This window comes from Chinchilla lanigera, unplaced genomic scaffold (genome assembly GCF_000276665.1).
Source record: "Chinchilla lanigera isolate Chin_1 unplaced genomic scaffold, ChiLan1.0 scaffold00082, whole genome shotgun sequence".
NCBI classification, from domain to species: domain Eukaryota; kingdom Metazoa; phylum Chordata; class Mammalia; order Rodentia; family Chinchillidae; genus Chinchilla; species Chinchilla lanigera.
In genome coordinates this window covers 2,193,740-2,214,780 of record NW_004955483.1, presented here as the reverse complement: position 1 = coordinate 2,214,780, position 21,041 = coordinate 2,193,740, and the positions used below count along the sequence as shown (strand labels likewise).

Sequence of the window (21,041 nt, the reverse complement as noted above, 5' to 3'; positions counted from 1 at the left end):
TTACCTTTCATCTTGATGGAGAATTCCCCCAGCAAGTTCTCCAGCTCCGCTTCGATGGTGCACATGTTCTGTGAAGAGACCCCGGAACAAGCATGAGAGCTTCTTTCGCACGCTGGCCCAATGCACAGGACACTTTAACAGTGACAGCAGCCACTACATGGGTGATAGGAGCCATTTACTTGTTTTCAGTGAGCTGTATGACTTGGCCTTTGAGACGCTGTGGACAAAACGTTTAACCCATTGCACAAATGGGTTAAGCTATATCCAAAATAGACAAATCCAGACCATGGCAATATTCTGGAAGAAACAGACTGGGCTCTTTAAAAAGGTAACAACATGGGGGAAAAATTCTGGATAGCCAGACACAATGGTATAGGCTGGTAATCTGAGGTACATAGAGGCTAAGGCAGGAGGATCACAAATTCAAGGCCAGCCCAGGCAATCTAGCAAGAGCCTGTTTCAAAACAGAAAACAACAACAACAACAACAACAACAAAAAAGGGCTAGGGATGTACTGCTGTGGGAGAGCACTTGCCTAGCATGTGCAAAGGCCTGAGTTCAGCCCTCAGCACCACAAAACAAACAAACAACCAAAACCCAACCAAAAACCAACCAAAAAACCACCTCAAAGACAAAAACAAAACTGAAAAGATTACAGGGACATGACGATCAAATGTAACACTTAACCTTGGTTATGTCCTGCTTTGAAAGACAAACAATCTAAAATAGTTATAACAGGCATTGGTGCTAAGAAGAAATTTGAAAGTGGATACAATACTAGGTGCTTGTACAGGACTGTTTTCTTAGTCCTGATAATGGCATGCGGTTATGCTGAAGATGCACCTGTTACCTAGGTTACTATTCAGAGATCTTCTCTGTGTTTACGAGCCTGAGTGAGCTATTCTCCAGTGCATGTGTATCTCAGTACAGCATGTGCTATGCCCCAGACATATACAATTTTCACTTGTAAATTTAAAAAATAAATTGAAGAGATCCATGCTAAAATGTGGATGGGGTAAAATGTCATGACATCTACTACATTATTATCAAATGACTCAGAAGAAAAGATTATTACGTGAGAGGCAGGAAAAGCAAATACGGCCAAATGCTACCAATGGGTAAATCTAGATAAAGGTGCCTGGTATTCAGCATTTTGTCTTTCAACTCTTCTGTCAGTTTGAAATGCTTCTAAATACAAATTTGGGGCAAAAAAAGGCACAGGAGATCAATTCTGCTGGAATGGATGCGACAGAGTCCCTGCTGCAAAACCACAAACTGCACAAAGGATTCCTGGGTCTGACAGGGTCCTCTCCTCACTCTAACACTGAGTGAGCAGGACAAGCGGAAGGAACCCCTCCATGATACCGTCCCTCTCCCAGAATCTGAGGACCTAATTAGAGCAATCAGTGCTGAGACCTGACGTGCTGCAGCCTGTGGCCAGCTGACCCAGCAAGGCCTCCTGCAGCCTGGCCAGGGTGAGCTCTGATGCCGCCTCAGCCACTTGATGCAGCAGTTCTACCACAGCCCTGGGGGGCATTTGCAGCTGCTCCCGTGGTAGCTGGCCTCATCAAGGCTGGGGCGTGGGGGTGGCCTTGGTGATAGTGTGACATAAGCATGGCCACTCAGTGAGTGTTGACAGGTTTTGCTTCCACTTGAATCCTGTATGCTGAGGACTTTGGGATGGATCTGTAGGGCCAGAGGCTCTGATTCTTACCTTTTCCTTTGTTCTGCTCTGAATGATTACTCCTATGGGATACAGGGAGAGCAAAAGCTTCTGTGCTCCAAACAGCTTGGTAAAACCAGGGACTCATCTCAAAGCCTGAGTGCTGAGCAGTTTAAAAGCGTAGAAAACAAAGGCTCAGCATTGTAAACCAATTTTCTCCCCAGGGCCTTGAGTTCCTCTGTGAAGGAACAGTTTCTAGAAACACCCTGTTACCCGATGTGAGGGTGACTTCCAGGGTCTTTGAAAACCTTGGGGGTGGGCCGTGAGGTTAACAGCTGAAAATGCCCACAGTCAGATGTTCTTTCTTCTCACCTCTGCAACCATTGCTGGGCACTGCTACCTTGCAAAAATACCTGAGCTATCCTGTCCAGCCCTCCTTGTGGTAAAACCATCCTTTTCATGGTGGTTATGTGATCACAGGACACTCCCTGAAGTCAGGTGAGAGAGAAAGCTGCGGAAGCCCTGGCTGTCTTTCCATTCGGAGGCAGCCTTCCTCTTGGTGAAACTGTGCTATATCCTTGAGTTTCTGAGCAGATGCACAATGCCAGGCCTTGGCACCTGACCAGGGTGGCTCTTTCTGAAGGGACCTGAGAATGTCTCAGCTCAGGCAGCTGCTGCAGGCTGTGGGTCAGTCATCTGCTCCCCTATGAGCAGCCTTTTTAACTAGAAACTGCTCTTATGTTCAGAGACCTGTTCGAATGAGGACTCATGACATAGGACTTAACCTTTGGATCCGCACACATGGATGGGGTGGCAATAGCAAGAGTCACAGCCTTAGTTTCGCTGGCTTCTTCTGAGTGTAGAAAACAAGCTAGAGCAATCTCAGTAACACCTGTGACGTTAATACTGCTAGCAATCACACCTTCATGTCATATTGGTGGTTGCAGAGAACTCAAGAAAATCTTTCACATTTGAATTGATTTGAAATTTTAGTATGGATTTTGTAATGTGGTATGTTAATTAGGCAGTAGCATGGTACTCTCTCACACAATGAATTTTTAAAATATTTTGACAAACGTAGCGATAATGTGAAGATTATTGTACTATAATACATATTTTTTTCCTTAAATCATTATTCTGAGCCAGGTGTGGTGGTGGATGTCTATACTCCCAGCTGCATGGGAGGCTGAAGCAGGAGGATTCCGAGTTGGAGTCTAGCCTAGGCAACTTATTGAGACCCTGTCTCCCAAAAGACAAAACAATTATTAAAAAGACTGGGCGTGTGGCCCAAAGGTAGAGTGACCCAGGGTTCTATCCCTACTGTCACAAAACAAACACCAACACAACATTATTCTAAACAGGAAAGTTAGGTAAAGAAAAGCCCTGTCTTAGGTTGTGAAGAGAGAAAGCCAGGGCTCACAAAGCGACCCTGGAGCAGGACCTCAGCTCTCGGAATTGTTCAGCAAGCCCTTGACAGGCTGATGACTTCATTCATGAAATCTGATGTCTGAATAAAGACTCAGGGGATGGGGAGAAGTGCAGCTTTAATAATTCAGGCACTTCACCAAAGACAGGGGTATTAGGTGACCCCAGGAGGGATGGAGACCTCCCTGTGTCAGATGTGGGGGCCAGAAACCTTCAGAAACTAGGAAAACCAATCAGGAAAATGTTCAGAAACCAATCTGTTTCTTGTTTTTTATTTTTTGGTACTGGGAATCAAACTCAGGACCTTGTGCTTGCCAGGCAGGCGCTGTGCCACTGAGCTATATCCCTGGCCCAGGAAAGCACACTTCTGCTCATGGTTCGTTATCTTGTCTCCTTTAAAAGTTTTTCATATATACAAAAAAATCCTAGGCAGGGGTTATTGATATCCAGCAGCAATCCACAGGGTCTGCTCAATCTCCAGGGGTAAAGATGCTTCTATGGACTATATGCTAGAATATTTAGAAACACATTCAAGTGACAAAAATCAGCACTGTGGCTTATTTTGAACAGTTTCAGTGGTTGATTCACTTGCGGTTTTGTTTGTTTTTGAGATTGACAATAACACGATCTCTCTAGAGAGTGGAATGAGGTTGCAGGATGCTGGTCATGGCAGTGACCCACAAATCAGATCCGGCGGGGTTGGGGTCCGGGCAGAGAGGGGAAGGCCATACCTCCGTGTACTCCTTGTGGCTCCGATTGATCTCAGACAGACTTTCGCGGGCAGCTTTGCTGGCAGGGGACATAGCAAAGGCTTGCTTCATCTTGCTGGCACCATCTTGGAGGCGTCGCTGGATACAGTAGGCTTCATAGAGCTCATCTACCTGCCAGGATCAAAACAGGAACCACAGATATAAATATCTGTCATGCTTGAGAGAAGTCGTATAAGTCGCTGTCATGTGCTTAAGGTACTCTATGTCCCTGACCCAGTGAGGAGAATCTTACTGCAGTGTTATTTTTCTAGATGGACCATTTGTATTTTCACCATCATGATCCATTTTTTTTTTTTTTTTGCCTCAAAACAGATTGCACGGATCTTGTTTTTAAAGTACACAAAGTGAAAACACATCCCATGCATTTTCTCAGGGCTATCATTGGAGCTGTTTAAAATGACTCGAAGACAGACATGTTGGTCCACTGGGGACCAGGGACAATGAAGACAGGGACCATCTGTCTCTGGAACAAACACGAAGAGATTAGTTTCACACCAGGGTGAAAACTGTATAGTATACACAGCTAGTATCACTTTATTTTAGTAAGTATTGTCACAAGGTGATACCTGGGCTGTCAGATTCAGCATCTTTATGAGGAACTCAGGGCTGTTTATTGAAATAAATTTTTGTAAGGTCTTGGCTCCATCATACAGAAAGAAAATGAAGTTACAGATACTGTACTAAGTTGTTCACAAAAGGAAGACAAAGCACAATTATCAAAACTCAGACTGAACACCTAGGAATGATAAATTGAAAAAATGAAAATGAACTTTCCATCTGCAATCCCTCTACACGTATGCTTCCAAGACACAATGTACCCTTTCAAATCACTGCTGCTTTTTTGTTTGTTTGTTTGGTTTTGGACAGGGTCTCACTATGTAATTCAGGCTGTTCGTCAACTCACTAGACAGCCCAGGCTGGCCTTGAACTCATGGCAATCCTCCTGCCTCAGCCTCCAGAGTGTGCCACCACACCTGGCTAGCACTTTTAAGGGACTGATTCTCAATCAACCGAAGGTGATTTGTATCCTCAGGTTCTATTGGCATATGGGGGTTGGGGGCTGCTAAACACTGTTTAATGCCCCGCATCACCTCCTACAACAAAGGCGTGTTCTCGTATATCAACAGGGCTGAGGCTGAAAACACCTTTCCTAACGTCATTTCTGATGATGTTGATCTCTGTAGTCTTGTACCATCTCTGCAGTCTGCACAGTCTTGTACAGTTAACCACAGGAGTTTTCAGGCAGATAAGAAAGAGCAAAATAAAAGATAGATAATAGGAAGTAGGGGCACAGATCTTTCTAAAAGAGGAAAAGGATCAAGAGATGAACGAGAGGGAAAGGGATGAAAAAAGGAATTAAGATGTGTTATGCACATGTTTACCTGAAGGGTGTAAACATTATGTACTACAGACACATACTAATAAAGAAAATGAAAAGAAAAAAGGAAAGCAAAGAAGGAACCATAGAACCAGGCACTGGCAGAAGCAATGAAACCTTTCATTTCTGAGAGGCAGCTGCCCACCAGGGCTATCTGAATTTTCATTTCAGGATAAAATTTGTTCCCTTGAAAAGGAGGCTTAGTTGTAGATCTCGATGAAGCTAAAATATGAGCAGCAACCGTGTTTAAACACGATGAAGGTGATGTCTGAAAGGTACTAGATTTCAGAGTTTGAGATTACTCTTTTGTTGTACAAGAAAACTTTTAGTTACTTGCTAAAAAATATTACTACTACAGGCTGCAATGATACAATTTTCCAGGATTGTTTTGCCTATACAAACGTCATGAAGAGATGGAACATTTTTTCTCTTGCTTAAAGGATACTTAGTTTCTACTTAGTTTAACAATTCACTCAACTTTTCTGAGACAGATTCCTAAACTCAGGTTAATGGAGCTCTCCCTGATTAAGAAGGAGGAGGGATAAACTCAAGGTCAGCATATATGCTAATAATTTTTTCTTTTTTTTTGGTGGGAAATTGGCATATGTATAGTCTCCATACTTTAAATTGCCAGGCATGGTGGTGCATGTCTGCAATCCCAGTACTCAGGAGGCTGAGGCAGGAGGATTGCTGCAAGTTTCAGGCCAGCTTGGGCTACAAAGTGAGTTCAAGGTGAGCCTGAACTGCATAGTGAAGCCCTGGCTCAAAAAAGAAAGACACCCCTCCCGCAAAAAAAAACCCAAAACACCTAAACTGGTACACTGTTATAATGCTGAAGCTGATGCATTGTAGGTGAGGCTGGACCAGGAATCTGAAATTTTAAATAAACACTACAGATCATTCTGATGTGGGAGAGCTCCAGAAAACTTTTGGAAACCGTGTTGGTACCTCTTCCAGTATGTGCCAGACACATTATGATGGCTGGCATCATTTTATTCATTGAGCTTGGCAGGAATAGGAGCAATTTTAGATTTGCCTAGGTAATAAATACCTTTCAAAGTGGGAATGTACAAAGGCACACGCATATACATCTGTCCACTCACATCTAAATCATATTCAAATTTTAAGCCTGAAAGCCTTCCTAGAGTTATCTGGATTGAATGTGTTTCACAGAGTGGAGGGCCAAGGTCCATGGAGCGCGTATAACTGGGCACAAAACTGAGGCTTCTGATTACTGATAGGAAGATGTGCTAAAACTCTCAGGACCCCACTGGGACAGAGGCTGATGGGGGTGGATAGGGACAGGAATTCTTTGTGATTGGCTGCCTCCAAAGGAAATCTCTAGCTGATGCCGATAATTGCCGGCAGTATTCAGAACAAAGGCGATAGTCCTATCCATAATGGCATGGTCAGACCATCTGTGAAATATTTATAGGGTTTGAGGCTGGGTAGCAGGGATTGAGACTATGCCATTTGAGGAAGCAGGGAAGGAATTGAGAACTTGAGGAAGATTTAGGGAGACACATGGGTGGTTGTCATTCAATAATTAGAAGGTCTTCACGCAAGCTTTGTGGAACCACAGGGCAAAGCTAGCCATGGAAGATGTTCTTTGTTGAGTTGGGTTGGTTTGATCTTATCTCTACCCCTGCTGTACTGACACGAGATACCCTCTGCCAGGCATGCTGAGAGCCACACAGGAAGTGCTCGATAAATGTCTGCAGGGGTCTATCCAGACTGGGCTAGGCTACCAAGCTTTGCAGCCTGATTTCTCCTATCTTTGCTGCCTATTGAAAACCGCCAGTGCTAATGAGTTAAACAGTCCATTAGAGAGGAAATTCTTCACGGATGCTACGCTCAGGCCAAAGGTGTATCAATCAGTAACCAAGGGCTGGAATCAGGCAGAGAGCGCAGGAACTTCAATTACCTTGCTAATGTGGAACTCCAGACGTCTCATGTATCTCTCAATTGTCTTCATTTGCTGGAATAAAGAGAATGAGTTTTTTAAAAAGTGCACCCATTCACAATTCAATTGCTTTAGGTGTGTGAGAATGTTTTCTTTATTATTTCATATACAAAAATACCAGAAAATGCAGACTGTTTCTTCTTATTTTTTTAAAGAGATGCTGTAATATCAATTTGGAAAATATTTTCTAAACTATTGGCTATTTTGAGAGATAAAGTTGAGTTAATTATCATAATCTCTGTGTTTAACTTCAAAGGCCAAGGGTTTATCCAGCAGAATGCACTGGATTTCTGGCAGCACAGTACCATAATAAACTTTCAGATATTTCAGACTAATGTTTTTGGTTCTAAAGTGGGCTTTTCTCCCTTCACATTTTGGTGTCTCTGCAGTTGGGGTGCAGTTTATAATCACTCCAGGCCAAGCGGCCGATAGCTGCCTGTGCATGCTCACAGATAATCCTATTTGCTCCTGCGTCATCTGAGTTATAAATATTCTTGTTATTTGCATTTACTTTAATTGCCCTTTAAAATATCTTCAGAAAGAACATACAATGATTCAGCATTGAAGTAGTTACTGTGGACACAGCAAGGCATGGAAGAAAGGCAACACCATCTATTAACTAGAAAGAAAGAAAAAACATCTGTCTAAAAGAAATTTGTCCTTGGAAATAGAATACAAATTTTAAGTTAAAGAACTGTGTGAGTTTAATAGAATTATTTTTGGTTCCTTAGTGGCACATAAGTGCATTTCCAATAGTTTTCCTATCAAAGATGTATTTGATAAAATATGGGAGTTAATATTTAAAGATAATTCAGGTAAGGGCATCCAAATACGTAAAGTTTTCAAATTTACCAAAAAACATCAGAAAGCCCTAATACCCAGTGGCATATTTGTGGAAGTGACCTCAAACACTTTAGGGAACCTTCAGATCACAGCATTTACACATCGTCCTTCTTAGACAAAGCATAGATTTTTTTCAAGATAACAAACATCATCAGTTCTTTAGGAGTTTACTGGTCCCCAGAGGGTCTCTTACTGACACTGACTCACAGACAGTTTTATCTTCCAGCAGCTGCCAGCACAGCAGTCACCTACCTTGTCTAGGTCATACAGCACTCCCTGAAACACAAAAGAGCACCTGGGTTAAAACATATCCTCTCCAAACTATTAACACAGGGGGTTAGACAATATTTCTGCATTATCTGCTAAATGATCATCAGCCATGCCAAGTTCTGGTGGATGTTCTGATAGTTTGTTAAAAAGAGTAGAAATCTGGGTTACTTTAATACCAGTAAGAGGACTTTTCAGAGCCCATATCTGTTTGCATTCTGTTTCCCAAAGTTCACCCAGTCCTCCCCTGGGAGAGGCTCCTCTTGGGAGACTTAAGGTTTCCATTCACTTTGAGCTCTCCTGTCCTACATATCGAGGGGCAGGTGACTCTGTGTTCAGTTTTGAAGTTTTAGAAAATAAGTGATGTTGGGCTGGGAGTGTGGTACAGTGGTAACACACTTGCCTAGCACATGGGAGGCCCTGGGTGTGAGTCTCAACCCTTCAAGAAGCAACAGCAAACAACACAACAAAATGCAAATATAAAAATAAGTCACACTAAGGTAGAATATAGCAGTGGCATACGTGTTAAAAAAAAACACCACTTGCTGTTTAGGCCAAAAAAGTTGGTTTTAAAGAAGAGTTCTTGGGGGTGTTGATATGGTTTCATGAGTTGTTTTTCAAGCAAGTTCATTTCCTGCTTTTGCACAGTGTCACCATTACCAATGATGCTCAATCCACATCCCCCATCTGCAGGTCCTGTGGGACACCGGGTCCTGGTGGAAGTCCCTCCATCCTTCTACCTTTGTTCTCCCCGGAAAAGCATCTGCTCCAGTGGCGGGAGGCTAAGGGCATTCACGGGCTCTGAAGGAAGCCATCCCACAGGAGCTCACATAGACCCGGGTTTATACTCCAGCGCCACTAGTATGTAAACCACTCTATCCTGATGAAGCCTTTGAAAAGGTTGACAATGTACATTTTAGCCCATATCCTAAAAAAATAAAAGGTAACAGGTATCCCTGTGCACCTGTACTTCCTGGGTACATGTAGATTTTCTTAGGCTTTTTGACATCTTGTAATAGTAAGATATAATAGCATTTGGAAGTAAAGAAAAATCATTGAAAATACTGTTGGCATTGGAAATACCTCTTTGAGCAGACACATCCCGCAAATTCGTGGGAATGGAAGAAGTCTGCACAGCCGTGTGGCATGGACCTGGCCCAAGAACTCCTCTGACTTCTCTTCCCTGAGCCTCCTTTCCAAAGCTCCCCGGCATCACTGACTTCTACTTTTTTTTTTTTTAATTGGAAATAAGGAAAAGGTCTAGTTTCTGATTTTTGAATGAGCTTAAATGTATGCTGTGAAAACTCCAACTTCTCATTTCGTTATATTATTTGGGTGGGGGTCCAGAAGTTTTCTCAGAAAGTATCTTTTCCTGAGTATAAAGTTTGAGTGATTACAAACATGTCTGGAAAACACCAGAGTGTGACGAAGAAAGCATCAGGAGGAAAACCCTCTTCTTCCTTCTAAAATACACATCAGCAGCACAGAGGACTTGGCCCCTTGGATCTGCTTTTCTTAAATATCCCTCCTCATTCCCACCCAGTAAAAGAAGATACTGAGCTTCAAACCCTGCTGCGCCAACCCCCTAATGGCCGCGTGCTCCCTACCAGGCGGGAGTTCCTCTTCATATCTTTTAACTGGGCCGTCAGCTTGTCCAACTCTGTCTGGTGAACCTCCAGATACTCACTGCAAAGACAGCACAATATCCCGCTGTGAACTCTCACTGAGAAGACAAATCTGGTGAGGTTATGACTTTTTCTTCTTGCAGAGGGGTTGGGAAGCTGAACCGTGCTCTGCAGTTGGGGAGCAGGCTTTGGATTTTCCATTTTGCACACACTAATAGCTGCACCTGACACTGCCTGGCTTATCAAAAAGGAGTATACCTGTGAGACTGAAGGTCCAGAAACGAAGAACCAGCAAGAGCGGAAGCAGGGAGATATGGACTGGGTCAGTCCTGGATGTGGGTTCACAGATTTCTATCTGGTGAAACACAACCCTGACTGTAGGTGTCTCACTACATGCTAGGAGCATCTGACTGGGAGCAAATAAGCCCTGTAACATAGGAAGGTACAGACTCCTTCTTCAGCAGTCCCTACAGGGGACCTGCCTGTCCGAAATGTGCTGTTCTGGGTCTGCTCCTGCCTGTCCAAACGGTGTTTTGGGTCTCTCTCACTGTCTGGCAAGACAATATGATGTGGAATCCCACGTATTTCCCATCTTTGGGACTCCTTAAAGGCATCCCTCACTACAGTGTTAGAATAAGATAGTTACTCCAGAAATAGGCATTTTAAAAAGGATTAGCCTGGTCATTTTCTCTTGGTCATTTTAGAAAGGGAACGGTTCTCTTTTTTCACAAAGTGCATTATCAGGTCCGGCGTTCTTACTCAAGTCCGCTTTTCAAGGCTCTGTAGACCTCTTCTACCCTTTTTGGCTGAGGCTCCTTAGGTGGGTTGTTGTTTTTGTGACCTAAATTGTGCATTTTTTTCAGTTTGGCCTGGGGCTTCTTGAGAGCAGAAGAATTTTCAATGAAGGAATTACACCTATGGGAAAGAAAAAGAGAAAAGAAATTGTGAGGCTGGGCCATCCAAAAGGATTTGACCAAAAAAGTACCTTTTAAATTATCTTGGGCTAGGGGCTGGGGATTTAGCTCAGTGCAAAAGCGCCTGCCTGGCAAGCACAAGGTTGTGAGTTCAGTTCCTGGTACCGGAGAAAAACCAAAAAAAAAAAAAAAAAAAACACAACAATAAATTATCTTGGGCTCATATTAGTGTCCTTTGGGGAAGATAATGTGCCCTTGTACATTAACGGATCTGAGGCAGCCTACATTCGTTACTTGGTCCCAGATTTGTCAGCTGCTGAAATCTGAAAGCTTAGCCATATGGAGATGAAGCCTGGCTTCCGGATATGTACATTCAGAGTGGTGAGTGCTGTTCCACTACCTTCCCAACCCCTATAGGAAGCCAAAGGTAAATATTTCCAGGTGGAAATAACAAACAGGTAAAGGGATGCAATACGATTAAAGAAAATGCACTGTGCATTATCGGACACAAACTCAGACAGGAGCAAGGGGTGTAACAAAGCTGACAGGGGAAATAAGCAGGACTTGTTTATTACAAGATCCCAGGACAGCACCAAATAATTCCCAGGACAGTATGTAGAACTTTTTGTGAGTTCCCATGAGATGTGGCTGACACATGGAGACACAGACGCTACAAAGAGCTCCCTATTGTGACTTTTCATGGCAGCCCACCCTGTGTCTTCTAGGCCAGGGTGTACTTTTATTTCTGTTTTTCTCTTTCCCCTTTTGTTTGCCCCAAGTTTGCTCTGCAGAGCCAGTTTTTCCCTTACTCCTTCCCTCCTCACTTTTCAAATAAACTTTGGACACCGTTTTGGCTTCTCTCATTCAGTTCTTTGTGTAAGAGAAGAAGGACCCAGAATACATGTAGTTCCTGAACCTTTTTGAAAGGAACTACCCCGTAACAAAACCTCTATTACATTTGACTATGATGGGGGTCATTTTTGGATAAAGGGCCAGGAGGACAGCAATAGCTAATTCTATATGGCATTTACAAAAACCCACACACAGCTATATGGAGAGCTGTGTTTAAAGCCACACTGTTATAAACTCATATGTAAATGTAACTTATAAAAATGCAACATCTCTACTGATGGCAAGAATGCAGCTGACAGTAGCAAGACAGACACTTGATGACCTAAACCTGAACTACTGATCTGATTAGGAGACCAGGAGGCTCAAGGGCTCACTGGCCTGGCTCTCTGTGGGGGGCCAAGACCTGGGTGCCACCAGGTGCCAGCTGCACCCCCTCCCGTCAGCTATCAGTGATGTTCCTCTGCTGCCACTGTGTGCACCTAGTGAGACAACATGCTCATAGGGCATGAGGCAGACACACAGACGGTAACATGCCACCTCTTCACTACTTGTGCTATCCTGTTGTAGATGGAAGAGACTCCGGGGCAACTGGGACACTAAGTTTTGTAACCCTTATCTGCGTGGCATCTGTTCCTCTGAGTCAGCCCACAGGGCATCGTCTTTACCCACTGCATAACTGCATGCCCAGCACGGTCTACCAAATCTGAACGCAGTGGAAAACGTGCAGTGGAAAACGTGCAGTGGAAAACGTGCAGCAAAAAAGGGTGGGGTAGGGTGGGGAGAGGTTTGCACAGTGATCACTAGCTTATCCTAAGTCCTCAGCCATCTGCTTTGAGGAAGGAAGTCAAAATAATAGAAGAGGAATGACAGCACCTAATTTCGGGTGCATTATCTTTTCTAAGAAAAAGACGTTAAAATAGCACAGGGGACTGCTAGCTGCATGCACACGGGCTACTCCTCCTCAGAACCTCAGAAGCCACCCCCAGGCCGCACCCCAGGAGAAAGCCACCGCTACTCACCTGGATCGTCTTTCCTGAAGCCCGCTGAAGCCCGCAAAGGACTGGCTTCTAATGATCCCATTGGGCCCTCCTGGCGAGAAGGACTGGGATCCTACCAGCATGATTTCCGGGAGCCTGGTTGGCAGTCCTATAAAACGGTAGAAAGATTATGGCAATTTACAGGCAGGTTCAGACAGGAAACATACTAAGTTTGTCAACAGTGAAAAGCTGTGACACAGATGACGTGAGTCTCAAGGTCCTTGTCAACAGATTCTTGCAAGATTCTTTCCTTTACCACGTTCTTTTCTCCCATCCAAGTACTAACCTGGCCCGACCCTGCTTAGCTTCCGAGATCAGCCGTGTTCAGGGTGGTATGGCCATAGACTACCATGTTCTTTTCAAGCTAAAACATTAGGCTTTCAGGTTAGAAATAAAGAAAGACGCCTACTTACCTAGACCAAATAAATAGAAATTGCACAAAATGATCAATCACCTCAGATTTCCTTAAGGAGTTGTTTTCTTTTCCCCCAAGTTCAATCAAAGGTCACTAAAGGTAAGTTTTGTAACATTTACCTCCACCCAACAGCACCACCGGCCCACAAGTAGGCCACATCAAAGTTCCAAAGAGGTCCCAGTGAAATTCAAATGCCATTAGGCCTTCAGCGAGAATTCTACACTTAGAAGTCACAAGAGTAAAACACAAGGTTCCTTCAGAGATAACTTAATTCTACTTGTTCTAACTTTCTATCTTTAAAGGCGATTTTGAGAAAAACAAAAAAACAAACAGATTGTGCCAGCACTGGGTGGTGGGGAGGACAAAAGACAGTAAGGCAGTGGTTACAAAAGAAGTGATAATCGAGGTTAGATAAGAAGGCAGCAGAGGGAAGAGAAGGAGGAGAAAGATACAGCAGAACACCCCTCACTGCAACAGACGCAGATGCGCTGTTAAAACACAGTATCAGGAACAGAGCCCAACATTAGTCCCCTAGAGGACTGCCCTGAATTGTGAGGTGACTCTCTCCTTGGCATAGAGCAGAGTCAGAGCACGCACCATTGTCTGTGCCGGTGACGCAATCCACGGAGGGCTGTGCTAGTGGGAAGAAGGTGACAGGGTCTGGTCTGAAACACTCCAAATGAGTTGCTTGAGGAGACTGAACAGTTGCCGTTTGGAGACTCAATGAGAAAGAAAGAAAGGCTGAGAAGGAGGAGCAGCGCCCCCCTCCCCAGCTGTTACAGGTTCTGGAATCACCTCCCTCCCAGGGCAGGAGAAAGCAGCTCTGGAACTTGCACACATTCTTATGGGGCACAGGTGCTGACTCACTGGGCAAGAGACCTGTGAGGGGGCAGGAGGCTGATCCATGTCCTGCCAGTTGAGGACAGGACTCTTCAGTTTTGGGGCATTCTCTAGAATTGTAAAAGTAATGAAGTGCAAGTACGTGAGAGCAGTAAAAGTAATAGGCAGTGCGTAGGCAAAAGGCAGGTGCCGGTAAAGCTTTCTCTGCTTACTTTTCCAAGCCCTGAGGCTCAAAAGGAGCCTAATTCCTGTAATTCCTCAGCAAGATGCTGGCGAATGCTCTCTGCTGGTTGCTAAGGGGACTGTATACATTTCACGAAGGATCCCTTCTTTCTGTGCTACAGCATGCCTGTGCTGTATCACACGCAAACTTCTAATAAATACCAAGAAAGCACTGTGGTTAATGTGCTTTCTGTACTCGTTTTTTCAAATTGCTGGTGATTAAACCCAAAACCTCATTCATGCTAGGCAAGTGCTCTGTCACTGAGCTACACCCCCAGATGAGAACCCCACACCCACATTAAACTCCCAGTGGGACAGATTTGATTAGTATGTAATCTCATTCTGTAAATTATTGTTAAATAGTCTACCATGTCATGGACATTCTTTGGCCACAGAAAACTAGAGTATTTCAAATATTTAATTGTTTCCTTGTCTTGTCCTTCCTAGAAATTGTTTTTGAAACCAAAAGGATTTTTTTCTCCAATGGATCTGGCTCCAATCCCAGACATTCTGACTTAATGAATATAGGGTACGAGCTCGGTGTTGGGATGTTTAAAATGTTCCAGGTGATTCTGATGCTCAGCAAAGTTTGGAAGCCACTGCCTTAGAAGTGCTGATTGCAAATCAGTTGCAGTGACAGTGACAGGTGGAAACAAAAAAAGGCCAGTAAGAAAGCAAAGAAAAAGGAAATGGATCAAGGTGGTTGAACACTTACAACTTCTGGTAAAATATTCTACTACAGTGTACTGACTCCAAGTTAAAAAAAAAAAAAAAAGTACTCAGTCTTATAGAAGCTCCCCTGTGAAGGTTAAGGGTCTCATTACATGAATTAAATGCTAGCGAATGAAACACATGGCCCGAGTTGCAAAATCCATTTCCTTCCTCATTCTCCATCACAGGTGGGGAGGGATTTCAAGAGCAAAGCAAGGATTTTTCCTGGGTAAGATTGTCAAACAGTTTGGGAGTGGAAAGAAATGTTCATTTAATTTTCATTAAATTGGCACGTGGGATAGACGAGCACTGAGAAGGTGACTAGGCTGAGGAGCTGGAACCTTCTGCTGTGTCTCTGTGGTCTCAGAAATGATTACTATCTATCAGGAAAGAATTTGGCTGAGAGCTGCCTCAGCCTGACATCTCTATCCTGCCACTGGTTTCTCTAAAGGCTGATATACTGTCTAAGCAGAGGCATCACACATGTGCATGTGCACACGCACACATGCACTCACACATGCACACATACACGCACACATGCATACACACACAGCAGCTGGTGGAGACAGGAGAAGGTTGGGCAGGGCTGTGCAGGGAAGAGAGCATACAAGACACATCTACTCCAAACCCCTTAATTCTGCATTGAAGAGGACAGTTCCTGCCTCGCCCACATCCCTTTCCCAAGGGCAAATTGCCCACAACAGTCCCTTTTCAATCTCTGTTATCCTTTACTGATCACCTCATTCTCACCCTTATCACCCTCTGTCTTTGGGCCGCTTCTCACTTCCTAGGAATGCAGCTGCTTGCTTCCCGACTTCCAGCAAAACTACCCCTGAACTACTCACGGTCAGGTTTTATGGACTTCATTACCCCCATCCGAGTAATTTATATTTTAATAGCCAGTGCTCCCTTGGCTGCAATGCTTTAACCTAAGGAAAGGACTAGTATCACAGAACCCCAGTATCACAGCTGGAAGGAGTGTAAAGTAGTATGAAAAATTTGGAGGGCAATTTGGCAGTATCTGTTTAAAATGTAAAACATGCTTACCTTCCTGTATTTCTTCTAGAGAACTGCCCAAGCACGCAAAAGGGTACATATAGGCGTGTTCTTACAGGCAATGTTTACAATATCAGGAAAATGGGAAAGATACCGATGCTAGGCATTGGGGCTGGGGTGTACCTCAGTGGTAGGGCGCTTGCTTAGCATGTGCAGGGCCCTGAGTTTGATCCTCAGCACTGAAAATAAAAATCATTACAGGAGTGGTTAATACACTGAGACACAGCTACAGGGTAGAATACTATGTAGTAATTAAAAATAATATGAACAATCCCAGGAAAAAATAGACCCCCCGACAAATCATAGGACACAACCGACAATGCCAGAAACAAAACTACGTAAAACTATGTCCATTAACAGAAGAGTTCTGAAATGATCCACAGATGATCCATACAGAGGCGGGGTACAGCGGCAAGCAGCAGTACATTTTGATTTTTTTGCATTGTATTAATTCTCATGGAGGAATAATACCATATCTTATTATTAAAAATTCCTTTTTTGAAATTGCAGACACTTGGAATTACAGGAGAGCGCTTACATACAAGATCAAATAAGATAACTCTTGGGGAGCAACTATATAGTTATTTATGTCTTGCCTAGGGGAAATATTATTCCCAAGAAATAACATATGTACATTTTGTTTACATTCCAACAATTCAGATTCCCCCATAAAGTCCGCCTCATTTTCATTTGTAAAACTTTTAGAGATACTTCCCAGCCCAGGTTGCTAAGGTTCATCAAATATGATACCTAATAAATGAAAAATTCCATGTAAAACGGCAATTTATCTTTAGGTACTTACAGCTGCTGGGGCTTTGAAAAAAGCTTCCATTCTGTAAGTTACTGGCTCTTCTGCTCTTTCTGAAAATTCCTGCCGGACTAGTGTTTATTTTTGTGTGTTAAATCACAGGAAGGTTTTCCATCATAGGCAAAAAGCAAAGCTGCTCTGATCTGTACCTCACTGCGCTGGTTGTGGGAGGCTCCGGGTCACACCAGCAATGACCCTTGCCCTGTTCACTGCCACCACCAATAGGAACAACAAGAGCTTTCTGGAAAGAATTCCAAGCACCTTGATTAAGAATTGAACAAACTCAGCTGTTCTGAGTTGAGCCTCCCTGGCACAGAAGCCTGAAGGCCACTTCTTGATTCTTCACAGTGAAAACCACGGCTTCCTCCTGGCTTTGCAGTGCCCAATTCCAATTAAATGCACATGGGGGTCTTTTGGAATTAAAATAAATAGAAGATCTTACGTGTTCTGTGCTCAACATGGTGATGCAGGTACCCTGGGCCTTGAAGGCGGTGACAAGCCCCTGCCTGTCCTAAGTGCATATGTCTCTGTAAATCAGAAGGAAGCTCATCAGAGCAGCAGGCAGGTCGGGGGCAAGAGCACCATGCTTGTTACTTTGGGAGGAGAAGGGGGCTGAGGCGGATAAAGAGGGGTCCAGGGGTCAGGAGATTACTCCTCTCCCACCAGGTCTGGTGCTGTGTTGGGAGCAGGAATAACAGCACAATATGATTACAATGCAGACAGGTGAATGTGCAGCTACTGGGGAACTTGGAGTTCACCTAACTCTGAAGACTGGACAACAGGCATTAACCTTGGGGGCTGCCCACTGGGCAGCAGGAGTTGAAGGACATGTATTGAGGGCTCCCTAAGCAGCAGGCCACCCACAGAGGTAATGAAGGCGACAGGATGACGTTTGGAAAGTCCGACTTGATGACAATGTCTCTTCCCATTATATTTCTGTAAGTTGGAATTCTAGCTTATGAAACAGTCTCTTGGGAGTTGGATTAACCAGTTCTCTCCCTCCAGATATCAACAGTGCCACGCTAGGATGAGAAGAGCTTGGTGTGCTAAGTAAGGTGACGATCCCAATAGCCCAGGACCTGGCTGGTCCTCTTTCAACACCTGCTTAGAAGTGCTGGGGACACTGGCACAACCGACTAGTCAGCTAGAAGAGAAACTAGTACAGATTATTAGGGTTAAGAAGAATGAGATTCATTCAAGGAATTTTTAGTTTTTAGAAGCATAAAAGCACTCTCTTATATCAGGAACACACCAAAAGGTAGAAAGCAGGCAAAGTGAGGAGGAGGAGGGAAGAATCAGACAGTTTATACCACCCAAAGAGTCACCAGCAGAATTTTGGTGTAGTTGATTTTTTTCAACATTTAACTATTTCCTTCCCAAAACAACAGTTTGAGCATAATGGCTGTATTCTGCTTTTCCTATCGGATTTCTTAGAGCTATACTTAGTGGTTTATACATTAGCTTTTTCTTTTTGTTAAACTATCTTTAAAAGGAAACTGAGGTTGACCCCAAATTCTATGTGCTGCTTTGGATAATAAAAGGAGAACCAACCAATCAGTCTTCATTGTATATGCTTATTCCTGATTTTAAGATATGGCAGGTTTGGCCAAAGGCAAAGGAAATCCCTGCAAGGATGAGACCAGGGCTTTGCTGTGGTCTGGCATGAGCATTTAAGCCCAGTAGAGCTGTAAGACATCAAACACCACAAAATAAAAAGCAAGGAAATAGCTGGATGACACTGCCTTAACCCATACGGCGCTTTTCTTTTTTAAATTTACCTAAACTCTTTCATTTAATTAAGTACATAAAGAAACAACTGTGAAAGATCCTTCGATGATAGAAGTTATGAGACATCTATGATTTCCAAATGGCATTAGGAAGGATAACTCAGTTTGTCCTGAAGTAGTTTCGTGGGAGCAAAGTGTCAATTTAGAAATCAAGAGTTATTAGGGATGAGGCCCGGGAGGGGAGCACGAAAGGAGGACAGAACTTTTGGGGTGTGATTGGCGCCTTCTAAAACTATAGTGGTGATGCTTGCCCAGCTGTATAAATTTACTAGATGGAAGCTGGGTCCTAAGATGAGTGTGTTTTATAGTGTGAGAATTTACATCAATAAAGCTGTTTTTTTTTTTTTTTTTAAATCACTGTCCATTTTTAGAAAAACTCATCCCTTCTGCAAGAGAAAGTGTCAAGAAATCATGACTTGGAAAGGAAAAGCTGAATGGTTCAGGAGTCACCTGAGAATTAAATGCTTTGTCCCAATGGAGGCCACAACGGATGCAGTATGCAGGCACGCTGCGCCTTCTGAGTCATTTCTTCATGCCTGACTCGGGCTCCTCCCTTATCCTTTCTTAACAGCGCATCCTGTTTATGCTTCCCCACATCTTGGTCAAGAGCAGAAGTATAATTCGGTCGTCCGCAAGAAGCATGTGGGCCTGAAGTAAACAACCTGCTATGCTAAATCATTATTTGAGATGAAACCTAAAAATAGGCGTCTGCTTATTATATGGTTACAAGGTATCTATTACAGAAGAGTTGACTAATCTTTTTTAAAAAAGAGTAGATATATTTAAGTCATTGCTTTTTAAAAATGTATGGCTGCTTTAAAACAAGGCAAGGCAATGCTAGTATTTGGTTCTCAGTCAACATTGTTTGCTAACCAAACAATAACTGCATGCATGATACACTGCACTGATTGATTAAGGCAAGTCACAGAGATGGAGGAAAAAAATTATGGAACAAGTCAACATAGCTTCATTCCTCACCAAGGAGATAGAAGAACCCAGGTCAGCATTTCTAAAGGGTCTCTTGGTTCTATTGGCAGATTCTGCATCTGTGGAATACAGGTAGTAATTCCTTCCTGTCAACCAAGAGTAAAGCATCATCCGGTCTTACACTCACAAGACCAGTTGTATCTTTTCTAAACTAACTTCTCACCATCTCTGCAGATGGAAGGACTTCTGCTCCAAACACAAAGAAAACAAGGAAGAGCTTTCTACAAGGCAAAGTGCCTGAGAAACAAAAATTTGTTGCAGTGAAGATTTATTTTCAATTAACTTGACAGAAACAGGAAGAAAGAGAAACAGAAACTAATTTTCAGGGGCTGGGAATATAGCTTAGCAATGGAATCCTTGCCTAGCATGTGCAAGTGCCTGGATTCCATCTCCAGTTCTAACAACAAAAGAAGAAAGAGGAGGAGGGGGTGGGGGACGGGATGAGAGGAGGAGAAAGAGGAGGAGGGGGAGGGGGAGGGGGAGGGGAGAAGAAAGAAAAAAGAAACTAATTTTCTGAATCTTTGGAAATGGATATGGATGATTTATTTCCATGTTATTCTTTTAATTTTAATTGTTTATTTTTTGGTACTGGGAATCGAACTCCGGACCTTGTGCTTGACCAGGTAGGCACATATGCCACTGAGCTATATCCCTGGCCCTATTTGCATGTTTTAAAGACTGCTAATGGATGCATATTAAATAAGTAGTACATGTGCAATACTGGCAGGGTGCTGTGTTGTCTGAGATCCAAGAAGAACCTAATGATGAGGTATGTTTTAAAATTTTGTAAAAATTTAATCTGAGAAGAGAATACAACAGCAGACAGATGGGAGAGTGTGCAAAGAGAAGTGGTGAGCAATACCTATTTCCCCATGCTCCCAGGACAGCAGCTGGGCAGGAGGATAAGGGTACGGATTCCAGAGCAGGATGGATCTGGGCTCAACTCGGCTTGGAGTTCATAGCTGATTTAATTCACACACACTATTTAACCTCTCTGAATCTCAGATTCCATATATATATCCCAGCAATGTAGAGGATTTTTGCAAGGTATCAATAATGTAATATGTGCAAGGCCTGGTAGTAGGTCTTAATGAAAGCTCAATGTTAATAATAATTTAGAACCAGGAGAAGTTTTCTCAAAAGAGACAGGAACAGACAGGAAGTTTCAGAAGGAGAACGACATTTCACCCACATCTGGAATGAAGAATGTCAGCCCGCTGGGCGTGGTGGCGCATGTCTGTAATCCCAGCACTTGGCAGGCTGAGGCAGGAGGATTGTCATGAGTTCCAGAGCAGCCTGGGCTGCATAGTGAGTTCAAAGCTGGCCTGAACTACACAGCAAGATCCTATCTCAAAAAAAAAACAAAAAACAAACAAGAAAATGTGAGCCAAAGAGGTGAAGGGTGGAGAAGTCAGAATCAGCATTGTTTTTTTGTTTTGTTTTGTATTTGTCGGCATCATTTTGAAGACAGTAATTTT

The 21,041-nt window shown here is 43.4% G+C and overlaps 1 protein-coding gene across 6 annotated transcripts in view; it reads right to left on the bottom strand.

The window, feature by feature from the left end:
• Positions 1–21,041, bottom strand: part of Fam65b (family with sequence similarity 65, member B) — a 208,843-nt gene that overhangs the window by 42,298 nt on the left and 145,504 nt on the right. For all 6 annotated transcript variants that reach the window (XM_005403354.2, XM_005403355.2, XM_005403356.2 and 3 more), the window contains exons 2-8: positions 12,720–12,846; positions 10,694–10,849; positions 9,917–9,995; positions 8,295–8,318; positions 7,161–7,214; positions 3,820–3,969; positions 5–68 (exon numbers count right to left, since the gene is read on the bottom strand). In XM_005403354.2, the coding sequence (XP_005403411.1) occupies positions 5–68; positions 3,820–3,969; positions 7,161–7,214; positions 8,295–8,318; positions 9,917–9,995; positions 10,694–10,849; positions 12,720–12,846 (654 nt within the window). The remainder of the gene's footprint in view (positions 1–4; positions 69–3,819; positions 3,970–7,160; positions 7,215–8,294; positions 8,319–9,916; positions 9,996–10,693; positions 10,850–12,719; positions 12,847–21,041) is intronic.